The 15,199-nt window shown below is 36.0% G+C and overlaps 1 protein-coding gene across 2 annotated transcripts; it reads right to left on the bottom strand.

The window, feature by feature from the left end:
- Window positions 1–67: 67 nt before the first annotated feature.
- Window positions 68–14,127, bottom strand: TRAPPC6B (trafficking protein particle complex subunit 6B). Of its 2 annotated transcripts, none has more exons than XM_019713642.2 (6): window positions 13,758–14,127; window positions 8,190–8,257; window positions 7,358–7,475; window positions 6,222–6,305; window positions 4,526–4,619; window positions 68–3,843 (listed from the first exon to the last, which is right to left on the bottom strand). In XM_019713642.2, the coding sequence occupies exons 1-6, from the start codon at window positions 13,836–13,838 to the stop codon at window positions 3,812–3,814; spliced, it is 477 nt and encodes a 158-aa protein (XP_019569201.1). In that variant the 5' UTR covers window positions 13,839–14,127; the 3' UTR covers window positions 68–3,811. The 2 variants fall into 2 exon arrangements, with proteins under 2 accessions (XP_019569201.1, XP_074184273.1); XM_074328172.1 differs by lacking the exon at window positions 13,758–14,127 and adding an exon at window positions 10,024–10,087 and having other exon boundaries at window positions 3,654–3,843.
- Between the last annotated feature and the right edge of the window lie 1,072 nt (window positions 14,128–15,199).

Genomic DNA, 15,199 nt, shown 5'->3' on the forward strand with positions numbered 1-15,199 from the left:
ATTAAAATAATCTAGATTAAGTGGCAAATCTGTTCATAGCAACAAAATTAAGCAAACGTTTTAAAACCCTTTCAGCTCAATACTTTTATTTAAATGCTTTATTGTACAAAACTTTTCTTAACAAATCTTTTTTAATAATACCCTAATAGATTGACTGCTTTAATTTTTCTGTCAAATCTTCTGTTCATTTCACTTATAATTTATATATCACATACAGATGTTTCCTACTTTAAGTACAGAAGATCCAAGTAGCAATGGTTCTTCAAATAGGGGTTTATTTTTCTCACATAACGAGATGTGAAGAGGAGCTGGCTGCTGGCATTGGTTCAGTGACTCTGCGATACCAAGGTCTCTGGTCTTTTGGCCTTTCTCTCATGGTAACAAGATATGGCCACTGCAGATCAAAGAAGTATGTCTATATTCTGACAGGAAAAGAGCCGAAGAAAGCAGAGCCTTCCACATCTGATTCTTTTCTCATAAAATCAAAACCTTCTCCACAAATCCTAAAATCTATGTTCATCTGTTGGCTACAACGTATAATATAAACACCTCTGCTCCAAGAAAGGTTGGGAAATGAAATTGTAAGCCTTTCCAGGCTTTCCAATAGAGGTTGAAAAGGAAAAGGGGATTGGGAATAACTGTGGATTAGGCAACCAATAGTTTTGCCACTAGTTATAATGGAGCAGATAAAATTTTACATTTGAATCTTAATCTTACGCTTTCATAAAAAGCTGATTTTTAAATGTCAGCTTAATAGTCCAAGTTGTTTTTTATCATAATTTACACATTCTCTCATTGTTGGATACCTAATCTGTTCTCTGTTAATCCGATATAAAAAAACTACCATGAAAGTTTCCAAGAGTGCACCTGAAACTAATAAAAAAAAAAAAAAAAAAGTTTCCAAGAGTACGTTTGCAACTCATAAGAGTCTTATTCATTAGTGCTGCATTTGAAAACTTCACTGAAATTTTAAAAATTAGAAATTTTTGTTTCTCATCTGATAATTCTGGTATAAGAAGTTCAGGGCTGATGCAGCAACTCCACAATATCTTACATGTCCTGGGCTGCATCTAGATTTCTCTTTCATCCATTTTAGTGTGTAGCTTTCATCTTTTTAGTCATGATATGGGTGCTTTGTCTCGTGCCTCGTGTCTACATTCCAAGAATAAAAAAGCACCACCCTTGTCTATATCAGGAGAGCAAAGCATTACAAGAAACCCACAACTTACATATCATTTGCCCAAGCTATGACATTTTCTAATTGTAAAGAAAGCTGGAAATAATTTTTTAGCTGAGCACATTGTTATTCCTATCAAAAATGGGGTTCTGGTAGAAAAATGGGAAAGAATGGATACTAGGTAGACAGCCAGCAGTGTCTACTACAAAGAGTTTAGATTTCCAACCTATACCACACAACTAGCTGTTTTAGAGCCTCACATTTTTTTGTTGATTTGATGCTGGCGTGGGAGGGCAGGGCTGGGGGCTGATTCAATAAAGGGTCAATTATTGTAATTTACATTTCTTACATAACTAGTGTAGTTATGCATACTACTCACAGAAAAAAATTCTGAGGACTGGATAGCATAAAAAAGAAGGTAAGTTTGCATGCGCAGAAGATGAGTATATAAGAAATTATTTTAATACAGTTATACCTCTATTTTCTAGCAAGCTGGAGGGTCTCTAATAGGTAACTGAGAATCCATTTTTATAATGACTTAAGTTGGCATAAGGATATTTTTCAGAAACGCAAACACAAAAGACATTTTAACCACTAATAAAAGAAAAATTAAGTGTGCAAGTAACCATTATAGCCGTAGTTTATCAAGGCGTTCACAATTAAAAGTATCTTCTGATTTCAATGGAAAATTGAAGAGAAAAAGTTCCCCAACTCTTAACACAGGTAGAGAGCCTTAAATTTGTTGAGAAATTATATATTTTAAATAGAGAATTTAGAAGTAGTTATTTTGAAAATAATAGCTACCAAGTGGTAGTTTAATCGGGTCTGAGGGACAGTGACAAAGTAAATTAGATTGCATCTGTATTTTTTCTCACACAAAAGATACATTACTTCTTTCGGTCAGGATTATACAGTTATTAACTTATGCCAGTACTTTGCTAAAAATGTATTCATTTCTACTAATTTTTTAAAATAAGATTATTTCATCTGTGTCTCTTAGAATAAACCAATTAGAAGCTGAATTATATTAAAATTGATTCAGATTATCAGTTCCACCACCTGGGGACAGACAGAAAAATGTTTTAGAAATTACAGAAAGGTTTATTTGACCTGTGTCCATACCACAATTATATTTTGCTACACGTTACCAAGTCCCAACAAATTTCTAAAAAAAAAGGTTTCCCAAATTGCCCTAGAATGTTGGTGTATTTGAGCTGTTAGTGTTTCTTGAAGAATGCTATTGTGATAAAATACTAAGTTAAATAAAATTGTTTAAATTTTTTCAGAACCTGTAACATGCCATTAACAAGCATTAAAAATCTACAAAAAAGAATGGATTTCCAAAGTGTATTTGATCACAGTTGCCATTTTTCAAAGAACACTTTGAAAACTTGTAGGTTCTATCTAGTTTCTTTGTTAACTTCTATGACCCCCGAAATTTGTGCTGATCCTAATTTATGTAGTCTGATGCCTGAGTTTAACTCCCATCTTACAGCTTTATTTTAGTGGGACTGGGAAAGAATTCACCAGGTAATCCTGGCTATAGGATTCTGTTTTCCCTTAGTCACCACACGTCACTTTTGCTATGGACTGAATATTTGTGTCCTCTCCCGAAATGTAAATGTTCAAATCTTAACCCCCAATCCTCCTTATACTATCACAGGAAGTGATTATTAGGCCATGAGGGCAAAGCCCTCAAGTGGGGTTATAAAAGAGACCCCAGAGAGTTAGCCAGTCCCCTTAACACCAAGTAAGGATACAGTTAAAAGACATCCCTCTGGGAACTATTATAGGAAGCAGACCTTCACTAGACGCTGAATCTATTCTAGAGCAGGGAAGAAAGAAAGAGTAAAGGAATAAAGATACAGAAGGTTAGAAAGTTCACCAGCACCTCCACACAGAGAAAATATAAAACTTCCTTCCTAAAATACCTAATATTCTTTGGCCCCAGAGTCACTGAATTCACATGTAAACTAATCTATATTTCATTTGTATTACATTAATGGGAGCTCTCAAGGACTGAATTCTACTAAAGTGAAATTAAGTTTTTTAAGCAATTTAGGCAGTCAGATATGATATCTCACACACAATGTATATAATGAAATCTTTACATAGGCATAAAAATTCTTAATAGAAATAAATTAAAAGCAATAAAAAATTAAGTCTAATTTAGTATGCTGTTTGCTTTTTTAATAACTAAAATTCATATAATCAAAATTTGTTCATTCTTACATAAATGATTCTGACTGGTACATACTTTTCCTTAGGCTAATTTATCAAACTCTGAGTTTTGCTTCTCCATCTGTGGTTAAATACCCATCACTCTCAGCAAATAAAAATGTTTAAAACAAGGGTCCTACACCTTGGTGTTTATTTGAAATCAGGTTTCTTTCATTCTGAATAGTTTCAATAAAGTTATGGTAGAATGTCTCCATCTGCTTTAACTTGGTCTGTGTTCAATTGATAAAATACAACCTTATTCCTGCTTAACTGCATCTTTCATTATATAAGTTAGCAAATAGCTTATATCAACACAAATGTCCAACAATGTAATTAAATCATTGCTACATGAAGTACTTTATACATGAATAATTTAACTCTTTACTCTGTTGAAGCCTTGCATTTCAGTATGTTCTACAGCTTCTGTATCATCACCTGAAATTTACCTTAAAAAAAAAAAATACATGAAAAATCATTTTGATTTGTAAATACAAAGAAAACAAGCCTAAACATCAGTTTTCTGCTCTATTTAGGAAACAGTGTCAAACCAAGAAACTTGCTATGTCAAACAACTTTTCATAATATTCAATAAAAATTCCATTTTTAGGAGATGATTATCTGATTGGTGAATAGGTGCTTTCGTTTCTCTCTGTTATTCCTACCTTTGGGTATTTCACTGCAAATATTGTGAATAGAAAGGAAATACAGTGAAGCTCAAGTGAATTTTATTCTTGGTTGATGGCTCTAGTGAAAAGATCTTTCTAAAGGAGTTTAGTGGTAAAAGATCAGTTGGCTTTATCTAGCTTTATATAATATATTCCAGAAAACCAGAAGGTTTTTTCCAATGCTATGGGGAAATTTGCTATCTTAAAAGAATACTACAGAAAATTTTCCTTTAAATGTTAATTATCCCTTGTCTTATAAATTTGGATTTCTTTAGCTCATTTTCTTAAATCATTGTCCATTATGAATTCAAAAATCCCCGAATATGAATATAAGTATGCTATATATTACTACATTGTTAAAATTGGTCAAAGTAAAATGAAATGATTTTAGCATTTTATTAATAAATTTCCCCAAAAACACCAGACCTGAAAAATAATCACTAAAAATGTGAATTCAACTTACAGGCAGGCATTGAAGACACTTCAGCTGTTACAATACTTTTTATCCCCAGGTTTGATAAGCCACCTCTGATTAAGCCACATGTAAATGCTAAATACTAAAAGGAACAGAAAAATGTAAAAAATATTAAAGATTTACTAAGATAGTAAAGCTATGGATAAATATAACATTTAGTTCAGGCTTAACTTATTGCCGTTTAAAAAAAGGGTTGTAGTACTTTTCAAATTACTGAAAATTCTGTTAGAAGATTTTCCAGCTCCTTGGCAACTAAAACATGGACATGTGACTTAAGCTCTGCCAATTGTGTGCTCCTGTCCAGGACTCTGAATCTAGAGTGACAAAATCAAGCTGGAAACAGGTTAGAATTAGTTTTAGAGGCAGCAAAGGTGGCTTGTGTCTAATGTCAGTGCTGCCTGAAGAATTTTAACCAGACCCTCCCTGTGGAGTGACTGGGCTGCTTTCTTGCTGCTTTAACCTTCCAGAATTCTTGCCTGTTTTCTGAGTCTTCACATCGATTCTGAAAACTATATTCCATTCAATCAGAGTTGGTTTCTGCTTTCTACAACCAAGAATCTTGATCTGTTCAAGATGTACAGCCCGCCACAACAAAAGATTATTCAGTTCAAAATATCAATAGTGCGGACACTGAGAAACCCTTTCATATAGAAACAAGGAAAGGGAAAGGGACTGAATTACAGCAGACCAAGCCAGGACAAGAATGGGAACTAAAAAAACAATAATCGAAGGATCTTTTGATTATGTTTTTTGTATTGTATGATAGTCAACAATACTACATATCTATGAATAAAACAATATTACTTTATAATTAATATACATAAATGGGTACTGATAAGCAATTTGATCTGGAGACATGAAATTCTGAGCTGGTAGAGACCTTAGGGATTGTTTATAATATGGGGACTATTGTAACCAGTTTTATTAATGAAGAAACTAAGGTCCGGAGGGGTTAGGTAACTTACCCAATGTCACAAACCTGTGAGTTGTGGAGCTTAGGTTAAATATAAATTGAGTTGGTCCCAAGTCCATGTTCTTTCCGTTATACCTACACTGCCTTTGTGTTAGGTAATTTAGGTATGAACACATTTTTAGGGATAAACAGCAATTTCTACTGCCACAGATATTTTAATCACTTCAAAGGAAGCCTTACATTAAAACTTGTCATCTTTCTTTAGTACATCTGTCTACTTACTGATTCCTACATAAGACTGAAAAACAAAAACTACACAAAACCCAGAAACACAGATATATTTAACACAAAACATGTATCCTTAGAAACAAATGTTAACTATGTTTAAAACAATTTTTTTAATCTACTAAAGGAGATGGTAAATATAAACTCTGAGGTCAATAATTCTGAACAGGCAATACGAATTTTATAAGTTTGAGTATCTTTTCTGACATATCTATGCTATATCCAAAAATATACCATTAATCTATTTTTCATTGTCATTTAGTTAGTATTTCTTTAATTGGTCATCATAAGCCTACTTAGCTACAGTTTAATGTTATTTTAACATGATAAACATGTCTCCTCTTTCGCAGAGAAGTGTTTAAACAAAAAAGAACACCTGTAAAATCTATTTGAAATTCAAAATTCTGTTGTGATTGGCATTGTGCTTTTCCCTATGGTTCTACTTTTTTCATAATAAAAACCCTCAATCTATATTCCATTAAATACCTTAGATGCATGTTCTAAATACTGTTTTCCTGCAGACATCTGAGTAAGCAGACGAAATTTGTTGTCTTGAAGTACATAGATGCCCTGTTCCAAAAACAGAGAAAACCCAAAGTCAATGTAGTCTGAGTCCTTCCAAATTTAATGTAGTCTGAGTCCTTAAAAATTTTCTCTTCAAAACTATTTAAGAGTTTTTTAAGTTATTAAAACTCTCCTTTCCATGTCAAATTTTCTTTAAGTGAAGAAGTTTTGCAATGTTCAAGCTGAACAACTGTTCAACATTTTATAACACTAATATTTATTGAATGCTTTTAGATACTGAAGATATAAAGATGCCTAAGACATAGTCATGATCCTTAACTCACAGTCTAGGGCAGAGGAATCAGAAATACTTGTCCAGGTGAAGTTAGCAGCTATATATTATTATCATATATCTCTATATATCATATCTAGAAAACCAATAATCAGAGTCATGTCTTCCTATTAGCATTTCAAGTACTTCCAAAGTAAGGTGGGTATTGTTCCATGAAAAAATGAATTCTATGGGTAGCTACTAGATACACTCTTTTCATTTTTTTATACTTAATCAAAGGGCCAAATCCACTTTAACTATTTCCTTGGTTTTATAAAATAAATCTATTTCAATGTATAATTTTCCATGCAATCTATTAATTTCTATATTAAGAAAATATTTTAAGAATAGAAAATATGCCAGCAACTAAATAATGCAAGTTATTTAAGAGTTAAATATGCTGTATAAATTAGACTTCAGAAATTACTCTAAAGACATAAATGTGATATATCTGTGGTTCTGCATATCATCACCACTAAGGAATAATAACCAAGGAACCAAATCCTAAAACCTTTATCATTCTGACATTTGCTACTTTTTAAAACTTAACTTATGTAATTGGAGGAAAGAAACAGCTACGGTATCATTACTAATAATTGTCCCTTTGTCTTTATTCTTTATGTCATATTAGAGAAATAAAGTAGTGACTTATTAATAACATGCAAGAGAAACATTCCAAAGTTGACTAGAAATTATTTTAAGTTTTAAATAATAAGTAAAGCACTAAAATAGTACATTTATATTAAGTTAAAAGACTAAAAAGATAGGCCTTAATTTATCTAAATACCTGATGATTTGTCCTTAGATTGTCGATTTGTTTCTTGAACACTGTAGTCCAGAAATCTTTACAAATGAACTTCATGATATCTAACTCATCCTTGAACCTTGCAGTATCTTTTGTAAACCTAAAAAGATCAACTAGAAGTAATGCAGTATTTTCCCTCCAAAAAAAGTAGGAGGGGCAAATTATTAACTAATTTCCAAATGCCAGAACAGTACTGAATAGTGACAGTCATAAAGTGATCAGCATCAAGCAAAGTAAAGCCCGTCTCAACAGATTCACATTCTGTTATACAATTACAGGGCTAAATTTGGTCTAACAGTAAGCTGCAATTTTAGGTACAATTTACTCTAGCACACCAAAAAAAACCTAAAGGACGATCATGGTATTGTTATATAAACACAAAGTTCAAATATTCAGATAGTGAGAAAATAATAATACTAAATAGAATTTTTCTATAAATTGGAAGATTATTGCATGCATAAACATAGACTCTAAGTGATTTCCATTCATATGCATTAAAACAAAATCACATTTAGGTTAAAGAACCTGTGGACCTTAAGTAGGAAATGCTGTAAGATTTTAGATAGTTGTTTCAGTACACCAAAGTTTTCAGGAAGCAAAAATCTAAAACATAAAATATATTTTTTCTGTGAATATTAAAACATAAAAGTTTGAAAATAATATCAAACCTAAAAAGAAATTACAATCTGAATTAACAGAGAATCGAATTTTGGAATTAAAATTAAAGTAACCCAAGTTTTATGCAAACTTTTGAAATGGATCATCGTTGTTCATAACCTACCTGGAAGAAAATTTTCAAATCCATACTGCTCACCTTTCTATCAGTCCTTGTCCCACTCGAAACCCCATGTTTTCCAGCTTAGTAATACAGCGTCCATTTTCCTGTTTTAAAAAATAATAGCATTGAATGCTTTTAGGATGCCAGAATATTGGTATTCAAAATTGTTTTAAAATGTTGGCTAAAAATATTAATGTAAATATTTATACTTTTTTCACTGAAACATTGTAAGAAAAAGTGAATTATACGTCATACTTGAATTTTCTTAGTACTAATCATTTTCATTAAGGCAATACGCGCCAGTCTCTTCCTAATTACTCTCTACCCACTTTTTTCTACATTTAACGATTCCTCTTCTCTCCTCAGTTATAAAACTTTATATTACCTTTGCCTTTTTTCTGTCAGTCATTCCCTTTGTGCTATCACTAACTTCTATTGTTCCTTGCTTCAAACCATCTCTTAGAGTCATCCAGATGGCTTTCTAGTTCTCAGTGTGTCTAAGTTGATGACCCTACCATCATATGCCGGGAGTCAGGCAATTGCTTTGCTCTTCCTTTGACAATTTCATCCAGTCTTTTTTTTTTTTTTTAAATTAGGGAATATTGAGGAACAGTGTGTTTTTCCAGGACCCATCAGCTCCAAGTCAAGTCGGTTTTTTTGTTTTTTTTTCGGTCAATCTAGTTGTGGAGGGAGCAGCTCACCGGCCCATGTGGGAATCGAACCGGCATCCGGGGTGTTATGAGCACTGCAGCACTGCGCTCTAACCAACTAAGCCAAGCAGTCCACCTCATACAGTCTTAAGACTTCAAATACCACCCCTATGCTGAAGACTCCCAAAATCCTCTGGATGACCTACAAAGTCCTGTACAATCCAGACCCCTGTACCTCTTGAACTTCAACCTGCGACTCTTCTTCACTCGCTCTGCTCCAGTTACACTGGTCTCCTCACTGTCCTTCAACATGCCAGACATGCTCTTACCTTATGGCTCTCGCACAGGCAGCAATTCCTCCAGATATTCACAAGACCAACTCCCTCACTGTAAGTCTTCGCTCACATGTCACCATCTCAAATGAGTCCAATTTTAACCATCTTCTTTAAAATTGCAACATCATTCCCCTTCAGCAACTCTCTATCATAGTGATTTTCAAAGTGGGTCCCAAGACCAACAACACTGGCATCGCACGGAAACTTATAAAAATAGTGAATTCTGTAATTCCACTCCCATTTCCTGAATCAGAAATTGTGGGTGTGGGATCAGTAATGTGTCTTAAGAAGCCCCCTAAAAGTAATTATTCTGATGCCCTTCCCACTCCCCTGCTGAAGTTGTCTCCAAAGAATTTCTTTCACCATTTAACATACTGTACACATTTTACTAATTTTAGAGTGCTATGTCCCTCCATCCCCCAGCCACTGCTAGAATACAGACCCAGGAGGGAGGGGTTTTTATATATTCTGAAGCCTGTCTCCCACTTAAGAAGTACACCATAGGCCTCATTATTTGCTGACCTTTCTTCTAAGGAACCATGTACTCCACTTACGGGGCTGTCACTACTAAATCTGTATTTCTAGGGCAGACTTTATTCGACACAGCCATGTTGCTAGAGGTGCCATAGGCCCCTCAAATTAGGCATACTCAAAATGACATTCATTATCTTAATGTCCTCAGCCTGCTCTGCCGCCAGAATTCCCTAACTTTATTAGTGGCACCACTATCCACCTAGTTATTCCAACCAGAAAACTCATTTTCTTCACCTCTTTGCTCCCTACCTCTCCACACACACTGCAGTCCAGCCCTGTGGAGCCTAACATCTCCATGCTTTCCAAAATACATCTTCTCTCTCCGTCTTTATTGCTTAAGTTAGCCCTTACCATTTATTTCTCTCCTGGTTTTCAGTCAGAGCCTTCCAACTGATCTCCTCTCAAGTTTTTCTTCCCTTGATTTGTTTTCTGTATTTCTGGTATAGACGTTCTAAAAAAACAAATCATGTTATTTCTCTACTGGAACTTTCAGCGTCCCCTCCCTTTTCTTCAAAATAAAATCCAAACTCATCAGCATGGTATTATGTGCCTTTCCTTAAATACCGAGTTAACCAAATTCTCTAACAGCCACATACACACAAACGCCCTTCCTTGTACCAAGCTGAAACTTCTGCAGCACCTCCAGAGTGGCATGCTTTCTCCTGCCTCCCTGCCTTTGCACATGCTGTCCCCTAAACTGCACATCCTTTCAAAGCAGCTCAAGTATCACATCCTCCCAGAAACCTTTCCTGGTGCTCCTTTGGGCCCTGCGCCATCATAACACTCTGCACATACATCTGTTATTGTATATATCACTATCCTTGATTTTTCTGTTCTTCTCCACACTCATTCCCAAATATGATCAGGTGGCATGAGTACCTGTCAGTCACGATGCTCTTTGTAAAACAATCTGCTCTTTGTAGAATCACCCAGGAACATTGTGATTAGTAGGAAATGTGCTTATATTTGCAGACATTCTCAAATCCTAACTACAATCATGAGTTTTTTCAATTAATCCCTAGTAAATACCTTCTGATGTTACTACTTATTCATTCACTTTGGCATCTGTGAGTGCTCACTAGTAGGCATCAATTTTTAAGAAAAATTAAACTTGAAAATATTTTATCCATTAACTTTTCTAAAAAAAATCTATTCTCCATAAATTGGCAAATACCCAATTGTTCAGTTTTTAGAAATTTAATTCCTCTTCAAGCATAGTTTGAAAATCATTTATTTGGAGGGTGAGAACACCGGTTTTTCCTTTATTTCATTTCAAAACTTATGACTTTATGTCAAAAAGATATATAAAAGCCATTTCTGGACGACAGGATTATGTGTCTTTCACATTTTTTATTATGAAAAATTTGAAATACACTCAAGGTAGAGACACTAACATAATGAACCCTCTGGATTCTAATCATCAAGACTGTCACATAACTTTAAAAATCACTTTTGTTTTTATGCACTTTACATTTTTCCCCACAATAAACTAACTGCAATAGGAAAAGAGTTATTTTTAGTTTAAATGATTCAAAACTTACGGATTTCCTTTCTCTTATATGACTAGCACGCCTGTTCAAGTTATCAGTCATGATTACAACAGCTCTGTTTTGTTTAATTTTGGGTTAATCCATTCAGAAAAAGGATTAAAAAAAAAAAAAAAGGATGATTTTCCTGGGCAAGGGTTGGAAAAGGGGAAGAAAGTAAAGAAAATTGGGGTGGCCGATGGCTCAGTTGGTTAGAGCGCAAGCTCTTGGCAACAGGGATGCCAGTTCGATTCCCACATGGGCCAGTGAGGTGTGCCCTCCACAGTTAGATTGAAGGATGACTTGGAGCTGATGGGTCCTGGAGAAACACACTGTTCTCCAATATTCCCCAATAAATTTTTTTTAAAAAAAGAAAGTAAAAAAAATGAAGAGAACTGATTGCACACATTGGGGGTTAGAGGAACAGGGATTTTATGATAAAGAGTAAAAGGGGTGTGTTGCTAATTACTCTTTGGGGAAAAGGCTAGCTCTGCACAAACAGCAAATGTCTGCTACTCAGCACAGATGCTACGCATTAATAATTATTGGTTTTGATAATGATAAAGTCAAAATTGTGTAACTTGAAAAAAAAACAAACCTCAATTACAGATGGGTTTGAGTATGACTAGAATTTGCTTCATTTCCAGTACTCTTCCTAATGTTTTCCTAATGATATCTCCAAATGCATCATGCCTGCATGCCATAGACTGAATGTTTGTGTCCCCCAAAATTCATACACTGAAATCCTAATCCCCAATGTGACGGTATTAGGAGGTGCGGCCCTTGGGAGGTGATTTCATCATGAGGATGGAGCCCTCAAGAATAAGATCAGTACCCTTAAAAAAGGGACCCCAGAGAGCTAGCTAAACCCCTTCTAACATGAGGATACAGCCAAAAGACATCCATCTATGAACCAAGAGCAGGCCTTCACCAGACACCTTGATCATGGACTTCCCAGTCTTCAGAACTGTAAGAAATAAATTTCTGTAGTTTATAAGCCATTCGGTCTATGGTATTTTGTTACAGTAGCCAGAGTGGACTAAGACAATATCCTTGTAGATTACAAACTGGCAGTACCTTTTCCTGGATGTCCTACAAATATCTCAAAATTTCAGCCTATCCAAAAATAATTCATTATCCTCATCTATTTCTTCTCCTTTATTCCTTCCACCCAACCCAGCTATTCAAGCTAAAAACCTGGAGATAATTCTCAACTCTCACTTCTATTCCTAACCGCGTCCTAGAGAATCTATCGCCTACCTCTCAAACCTGTTTCCTCCTCTTATTCTATCTCTGTTTAATTCAGAATTTCATCACCCCTTGCCTCTACTTCAACATAACAGATCTTCCCACTACAAGAATCTTCCCTCTCCAACCCAGGGTCTTTTTCTAAAACGCAAATGGGCCATGGCATTCCCCTTCTTAAAAATCCTTAAAACCCTCCACTGAGAAGGTCCAAATCATACAAGCCTCATTCTGGCTATAGCTCTCTAAACTTCTCACTCTCCACCCATTGAATCTAGTTGCCGTGAAATGCTTAAGCATATTTAAATACATCACACTTTTTCATACCTGTATGTCTTTACCTTTGCCTAGGATGCTTTTCCTACCCCCACGTTCCACCCCTCTTTATCAACAGCATTATAGAAAGGATTTCTGACTTGAACATGACTTTAGAATATCATTTATAAAATTTGTTACAACTCCATGATTCTATACCGAATTACCACCCAATACCTTAATTATTCATTGAGCCCCTATTACTCAAGGACTGTGAGGCAGGGGTTTTATTTTATTCATCTAGCACAGTATCAGGCCCACAACACACGCTAAATAATGAGTGAAGACTCCCACATATTTGAAGTAACCTCCAAGAGAATGGGGTCATTGTTTCCTTCATTACAATCTCTATCTATCTATCTATCTCTATCTATCTATCTCTCTCTCTATATATATATATATCTCTCTATCTCTCTATCTATCTATCTATCCCCAGCACCTAGAACTAGCTCTGACATATATAATGGGCATTAAATAAAAAAATTTTACATTAATTGATTTGTTTCCTTAGTAATGCCTGAAAACTTTGTTTTGACCTCAAATGTCATTAGGCTTCTGTCTTCAAGTTTCGTGGAGTAGTATTGAGGGTTAGGGATAAGGAGGGAGGGACAAGATTCTCAGGCCGGAAGGGTCTGTGCAGTGGACGGCTCAGAAGTGCTGGAAGTGGCAGAACTAAGTAGGGGTCCGAAATAAAGATGTGCAGTTAACACTGCCTTTAATCATGGTAGAGACAACACTAAAAGTAAGAAAACTTGCGGCCTGCGGGATACAAGTACGGGAATAGACAAAAAAGTACCAAATAGTAGAAGATGCGAGGGAGAAGAGGATAAAAGACCGAGGACAGCTGACATGTTCGAGGCCTAAGGATACCTGCAGGTAGAACAGCTTGTCTACACCACGGGAGGCGTGGGGTGGCGATGGGACAGGGATCGAAGGAAAGACCTGAGGGGAAACAGTGTCATCGCAAAAGGACCTCAAAGGTGTGTTGGCAGCACTCACCACCTCCCCCTGCTCCGCCGACTTGTACACTCCAGACACCATCTCGTTATGGAGAAGCAAAAACAACGCCTCATCCGCCATTTCCTGCTTATTCTTCCAAGCTCTGGTTTTCGGCTCCCGTTTGGGCCAGGCTCGGGGGTTCCGGCCGGCGCCTGTGCGATTCGGGCTGCACCGCCGCTCCCTCAGCCCGCAGCCCGTCCCTCGTTGCTAGGAGACCGAAGAATTCACTCCGCTTCCGGAAGGCTGGTACTGGACTGAGCCCAGTACCAGGGCGAGCCCACCCCACCCCAGGGCCACGAAGCCCTCGGGACGAACGAGTTACTGTAATACTTGCGGGAACCAAACCGAACCCACGAAGACTCTATGTGGCCACAGGGCTAGCGGCGAAACCAACAACTTCCGGTCCCCTCTACCCCGGCATTCCGCCAGCTCTATGATCGCAGAGTTCTTCCGCGGCGGGGGTGGGGGGGGGCGGGGACTGCTTGGCGCCCTTAAGATACGGGGGAGGAGGGGGAGCTGTCAAAATAAGACAAAGAAGGTTCTGCTGCCATCTCTGAGTTAATTACTTATGAGTTAGTTAAACTTTAAAGAATGTCTATTCACTTCATCAAAAGCTTCCACTTCCTGCCATATGTTCCTCAATATGAAAAACTGTAGACAGAATGAATAAATCAAAAATCTTCAGGCTATAAATTTTAAGTATATATGAGAAATTATCCAGGATTCAGCCTAGGTATGCACAAAGATTTAAAGCCATTTTGGCCCTCAAGAAATTTACTGGGAGTGGGGTGTAAGGGACAAGGCAGATGGAGTAAGGAAAGAACAGGATACTCTTGAACCAGACAATGCAAATTAATCAGAGGATTAGGTGAAGGGAAAAAGTGCTATAAACTTCAGAAAAGCTATGTCATCTTGGGATGGAGTTCATATGAATTTATGACACATGGGAAATTTAACTCCTACAGAGGTGCAAATACATATCTTAGATCATATGCATCTCTTAAATTTGGCAAATCTGGCTTAAACCTGTTGCTTAACATGTGACTAGTTCTTAGTAATTCACAAAGCCAATTTTCTTCCCAATTAATTCATTGCTTCCCCAAAATTAACATATTGAGTTTCCTCAAATTGTTAACAACCTCTCAACTCTTCATATTCTTTCACAGGAATTTATGATCATGTTTCATAACTAGAATTATGGTAGGTTTTGTTTGTTTGTTTTTTGTTTGTTTTTTTACATATCCCTTCTAGTGTTTGGATCAATCTATTTGATCATATAAATCAAGCATAAAAGTTCCACTTAAGCCTTTGAAAATACTAAATAGTGTAATTTTGTAACCATAATCTTAATTTTTTCAGAAGTCAGGTCCTTTATGTCCCAATTGCATTCTCCCTTCATCACCACCATCGAGGAACAGAAGTCCAAATTCACCATTGAGGTC

The sequence above is a fragment of the Rhinolophus sinicus genome, linkage group LG03 (genome assembly GCF_036562045.2).
Source record: "Rhinolophus sinicus isolate RSC01 linkage group LG03, ASM3656204v1, whole genome shotgun sequence".
Taxonomy (NCBI): domain Eukaryota; kingdom Metazoa; phylum Chordata; class Mammalia; order Chiroptera; family Rhinolophidae; genus Rhinolophus; species Rhinolophus sinicus.